The sequence below is a fragment of the Psammomys obesus genome, unplaced genomic scaffold, assembly GCF_907164565.1.
Source record: "Psammomys obesus unplaced genomic scaffold, mPsaObe1.curated_primary_1811, whole genome shotgun sequence".
NCBI classification, from domain to species: Eukaryota; Metazoa; Chordata; class Mammalia; order Rodentia; family Muridae; genus Psammomys; species Psammomys obesus.
This window is the reverse complement of record NW_026596088.1, coordinates 8066739-8072738: the sequence shown is the minus strand read 5'-3', so window position 1 is coordinate 8072738 and position 6000 is coordinate 8066739. Positions and strand designations below refer to the sequence as shown.

The following is a 6000-nucleotide window of genomic DNA, read 5'->3' as shown; positions in this document are numbered from 1 at the left end:
TGGATCTCTTAGGGTGCCAAATTGCACCATAAGCCTGTCGAACACCTGATTTGCAAGACTTAGCCAGACTTCCTGAGGGCACAACTAGTGGGAAGTCGCATACAGAGTGGCTAAATAGGTGAGCTCTAGAGTAACAGAAGAGATTTGACTCCCACCAGTTCTCCAGCTGAGTGATTCTGACTGGTACTCATCTCCTTGTGCCTCCATTTGTTCATCTGAAATGGGAACAATGAAACTGGCTTGTAGTTATGCTCCAGAAGTAAGTGAAGGCCTGGGGAGTTGTAAAAACCCAGTCAGTATTGGCATCGCATCGTGGCTCCCCTTGCAGCCCTGGCTGAATTCCATGCCAAGCGGCCCTTTCAATGAGCACAATTTCAATTAGCTAGGGCAAAAGAGGACATGAGCAAACAAGATCAAAGACACGCACGGGCTTTATTGTCTAGCCCCCACCCAACCTTCCACTTGATCCATGGCAATGTCAGAGTAGATGCACTCAGAAACTGATGTCAGGACCTGGAATTGGGCTCCTTCCCCCGCCCCCGGCTTCAGAGAATCTAAAGTTCTTCTCTGGCTTTGATTTTCCTCTCTGGTTGTGGCCCTTGCTTTGGCTGAGCCTCCTCCTCCGCCTTCTCAGCAGCTTCCTTCCTGCTCGCTGGCTCCTCTGGCTTGCTTATGTTCCTTGGGGCAGGTGGCTCTTTCGAGGGCCTGTCTTGTTTGGTTGTGCCCTCTGGCTTGAGCGACGGCTGCTTAGGCAACTCCTCCATGACATGTGTCTCTGGCTTAGCCAACTCTTGCTCCTCTATCACTTCATCTTGCTCAATGGACAACAGCTGGCAAAGAAAATATGAGAGCAAGAGAGAAAAGGAGGGGAAGAATAAAGAAAAGAAATAGGTGTGATCATTGTAGTGATGATTGGTAAAGCTGTCCTTGATGAGGCCGGAAAGAATCCTCTTCGGCTTAAGTCTGTCCTCGAAGATACAGTGAGATGACAAAGTGCCAACTACGGTTTTGACCTCTTTGGCAGGTGGCACACTCCTGCCGGTATGGCTGCCTAGCCCCTAACTCCAGGACAGAGCAGGTGACTTTCACTTAGGTAATGAGGTCTCTCTCTCTCAATAAGGAGGACCCAAGGGAGGGTGCCCGAATGTCACTTAGAAGGGGAACTAGGATAGACAGCAAAAGTGGATGAAGAGAGGGAACTGGGCAGAAGATGGAAAGGGGAGGGAAACAAAGGTGGGGACCAGATGTGGGGAGAATGGGAGAGGGGGAGATGACAGGGCTGGGAACAGGAAGGGAAACTGGTGGGAGCAGCTCTTGGTCAAGCTGGAGGCCTGGGACAGAGTGGTCTAATGGGAGGATATGGGTGTGACTCTAGTTGAGAATCCTAAAGGAGGGACATGAAGACTGAAGTGACAACCTCCTAGCCAGGCAGGGTTAGTAGACGAAGGGGAACAACAACCCACCGACAAAACCTTTGATCTAAAAATTACCCTGCCTACAAGAAGTGGAGGGATGAATAGGGAACAAAGATTGAGAGAATATCCAACCAATAAGTGGCCCAACCTGAGACCCACGGTAGAGAGCTATAGCCCCTGACACTATTAATGATGCTCTGGCTGCTGTGCTTGAAGACAGGAGGCTAACTTGATTGTTATCTGTAAGGCTCCAGCCAGCAACAAATCAAGACTGATGCTAGGACTAGCAGCCAAGCATGGGTAGGAGCTCCAGGTGTCCTGTGGAAGTGTTGGGGGAAAGATAAAGGACCTGGAGGGGGCAGGACCCTCACAGGAAGATCAGCAGAGACAACTAACCCAGACCCACTGGGACATCAACTAGAGAGCATGCGTGGTCTGGAGCTAGGCCCCCTGCACATATGTCTTTATGTGGGTTGCCTGTTGAGTGGAGGGGTGCTGTTTCTTTGACTCTGTGAGTGCTTTTAGATTGCATCCCCATGGTGGGGCTGCCTTGCTTGGCCTGGGGGGGGGGAGATGAGGATGGTGTGACTTGGTGTGCTGAGGAGGGTTGATGAAGGAGGAGGTAGCTGCCCTTTTCTGGGCAGAAGGCAAGGGAAAAGGACGGGAGGGGGTTGGGTAGAGAGGAGGGACGGGACACCCTTGGGATGTAAAGATAATAAACTGAAATTTAAAAATGAGGTCTCCCTCTAGCATACATGTTGCAAACTACTGAGAAGTGGGCCTTTGCTTTCTAGCCAAGGGGAGGTGAGTTTGAAGTCACGGTGTGATATTTACAGCTATGGGGAAGCGACTGCTTGAGAAGACTGCCAAGACAGAGATAACAGATGGAAAGGCAGAAAGCAGCTGTGCCAAATGTCCTACCAGGAAAATGGGTACACACCCATTGCTGCTGAAGCAGGCAGGGAGTGTCTTTGATATTAGCAACAGGAACATCCTAACTGATTCACACAGCACCTTCTAGGAGGTGGCTCACTGTGGCATGGTTTAGAGAAGGGGGAGACAGACTGTGGTCACAACCATCAGGACAAGCAATGCCGGAGGACAGACCCTCATCAAAATGTTTGGTTGCCATCTCAGGAAAGGGACAAGCAGGCTGCTTTGAAGGCTTCCTGCTACTTCTGAGTCTGTTTTCTAATGGCCGCCATTTCTGCTTCCTTGTGGCAAGTTCCCTTAAAATAACCAGGCAAGTGGACACTTGTTCATGCAGCCTCAACACCGTCTCCAGAGAGAATGGAATGACAGATGGAACTCATTGTGGCATAATTTTTATATGGGCCATTGGCTTCCTGGTAATTGTGTGTGGGAGAGAAAACCCATCTTGTAAGCTTTGCCCCTTACCTCCTCCTCTTCCTCAACCCTAAGCTTGACATGGCTTTCCAGGAAGTCACTAAAGCCCTTCATGGTGTGTTCTCCTTTATACATGACAGCCTAGAAAGACAACAGAGCAGAATTAAAATGGAGCCTCTTCCTATAAGTTGCTCATATATTATTCTGCCAGGAGCCAAACTCTACTGAAGCCAAAGTCAAAGCTATCTAGTGGAGCCAAAGTTATCTACTGAAGCCAAAGTCAATTAGTGAGTCAAAGCTATCTAGTGGAGACAAAAGGTGTTTACTAAGCCAAAGCCAAATAGTGAGCAAAGGTCATTTAGTGGAAACCTAAAGCTATTTAGTGAAAGTTATCTAGGACCCTAACTCATGGGTGAGGACATCCGTTTGTTAGAGCATCCGTGAGAAAACATCCCTATGGTATCTTGCAGGTACCCTATTTAACACATGAAAGCACTCTTCCTGTCTCCTGCAGCAGCTAATTACCTTCCCCCTTTTCCTGCCTTCTCCCTATATAAGTTGGGTAAAAATTTCTAATAAATGAAGCCTTGATCAGACAAACAGACTTGGCTTCCTTCCTTGTGCTTCTCGTCCCCTCCCATTCCTTCCACTCTCCTCCTTTAGGAACCCACATTGAAGCCCCACAGGTCGGGGCATTATTCTATAAGACTAAATTTAGGATTAAATTCCTAGCAATCTGGACCTACCAAAAATACCTTCACCTCTGTGAGCCTCCTTTTGCATGGCTCTGAAGTAAGGATAAAACCTCTCCCATCGAAGGACATGAGGAATGTGCCATATATGAGCTACAAAAGCCATGCTTTATATAGGTGTAACTCCTGGCTGTATCACCTACCTGTGTGGTCTGCTTACTGAACTTCTGTGACTCAGTTTCCTCATATGGTATTAATTCCAGGAGTTTCCCTGTAGTGTGTTGGACTAAATGAGCTAATGTAAGAAATGTGCTTGAAGCAGTGCTTGGCTTATGGTAAGAGTGTCTGTCTGGTATTAGTGGCATTGTAACAATAATGAAAATGGTGGTCAGCATGAATTCAAAATAGTTCCCTTTCCTTTGTGAATCTTTAAGGGGGTTAGAAAGCTACCCACTGGTTGGTTAGGCTTTTTGCCATGTAACTTAAAATTTGTGACTCCTCTCCTGTCTATCTAACCTCATTTCTACAGCTTCTCCACAGGCAGCTTCCTCAGTGGGATGGCATCACACTCATGGTGCTCAGCCCTCCTGCCCACCTTGACACTCATGATACACAGTCTACCTATAGAGTCCTTTAGTCTAATTTAAATCCCCACCATTCTCCAGAGTCCCAAGTCTGCATGAAGACTTTAGTCATAGCTGCCCTCTCGTTGCATATATAGATGGACCCATGCCATTGTGACTTTTTCTCTCACTCAGCCACTCTTCTGTGGAACAAGGCCCTTGGCTTATGCCTCTTTGAGTAATACCCTTCCCCAACTACCAAAGTTCCATAGATAATATATTCCACCAGCCCTGGTGATGGCAGGTTAAGAACTAGAATTCCCAGATGAAAAGAGGATTATTGACATGTGGCACAAATTCTTTTATCTGGTAGTATTCCACTCCAATATAGAAGGACCCTTTATTCTCTGTAGTATAAACTACAGAGAGTTCAGCCTCACTACTACAGGAAACTGTATCACTGTATCCAAATAAAACATCCACGTCCATTTGACACAGTGATTGGTCAACAATAAGCAATGGACTCAAGTGTGTACAATTAGAACGAATCTTAGAACTTGTGCAGAATATGCTGAAAAATACTCTGACCTTGAATATGACCACACCCTAGGGACTAGAGCTGAGAATGTTCAGCAGAATGCTGAGCTGGAGAAGAGCCAAGTTCTTGATGGCGACATAACATTTTCAGCTATGTGGTCCCAAGAGCCCCTCACCTCTTGTGAGTCCGTAGGGAAAAGCCTGAAGAATGGGTACTGTTCTGGCTTTTCCAGCTGGATGTCGTTTGCTGTAATATCAATCTTGGCGATGATGACTGTGGAGTGGTTTTGATACTTCAGGCCCAACTCTTCCAGCAGTTCTAATAGTGCCCTGCACTTTTCAGACCAGGGCGCATCTGGAAAAGAAAGGTCTTTCTCAGCTCCTGCTGTCCAGGACTCTGAAAGCTGATGCCACACAGCACCACTGTCCTCTTCTTACCATGCCTCTGCTGAGCAAGCCTCACCCTCATGCCACAGCTTGCTCTTACATATCAGTACATGATTACTATTAAGTAAATCAAAATAAAAATTAAGCCTAATCCCGTTTCTCCTGGGCACTAACATTTTCCATGCATTAATATTTTCTTTAAAACAACGACAAAACAAAACAAAAACTTTTCTTCTAATATAGTGTTCCACTGCAGCTGAAGAGAAAACCAAGAAAAAGATTTATGCTATTGTTATGTCTGAGAACATGGTGTGTTTGTAGGACAGAAGTTAAGCTACCAGCCCAGAGTCATCCACAAAATTAAGCAAAGGGAATAGAATTTGAAGTCAGGTCGCTTGGGCTTGATTGTGGCAGAGTGCAAAGTTACATAATATTATCATTACATAATGATATAGTGCACCTTTCAGTCCCTTGGAAGAGAACATTTCCAGGAAGCTGAACAGGTATGCCCTAAGACTGTGATGACTTCCTTTGGCAGGGGACACTGGCCTTTCTTGTGGAAAGTTCCTTGGGCTTTGAGTGGCCCAGACAGCTGGCCCTTTGGAAGGAGACCAGAGTAGAGATCCAAAAACTGGAAAAGCCAGACCTCACTGGTTTCACCTGCATTTGAAGCTCAGAACTCAAGAGTTTTGTTCTATGGGAAGAATGGCCTCAGAGGCCCTGACATTACACTTTTGCAGGCTCATCTATCCACTTACCAACCAAGTGGGCCCTGTGATTAGACCTCCTGCCTGCAGCACCCAGAGAGCCCCTGGAGCCTGATGGGCCCTGGCTAGGAACATGGGAGACTCTAATGGCCGAAGCCCCAGGGTGCACTCCAACAGCCCTGCTTCCAAGAAAATGAGGCTGGTCTTGTCTTTCATCAGAAGGAAATGAGTGTTCTCGGAACTCCGTGTCTCAAGTAAGTAGAGAAAGGCTGCCCCAGCTCTGCGATGAAAGGGAACAGATTGCTATGACTCACTCTCAGAAGCACTGTCAGCGGGCAAGTGTCTGCTTCAT

The 6000-nt window shown here is 47.0% G+C and overlaps 1 protein-coding gene across 1 annotated transcript in view; it reads right to left on the bottom strand.

The window, feature by feature from the left end:
• Positions 1-534: 534 nt before the first annotated feature.
• Pdilt (protein disulfide isomerase like, testis expressed) overlaps positions 535-6000 on the bottom strand; it is a 28101-nt gene continuing 22635 nt past the window's right edge. Inside the window, exons 10-12 of the mRNA XM_055627594.1 lie at positions 4731-4909; positions 2814-2903; positions 535-830 (exon numbers count right to left, since the gene is read on the bottom strand). Of these exons, the coding sequence (XP_055483569.1) occupies positions 555-830; positions 2814-2903; positions 4731-4909 (545 nt within the window). The 3' untranslated portion in view covers positions 535-554. The remainder of the gene's footprint in view (positions 831-2813; positions 2904-4730; positions 4910-6000) is intronic.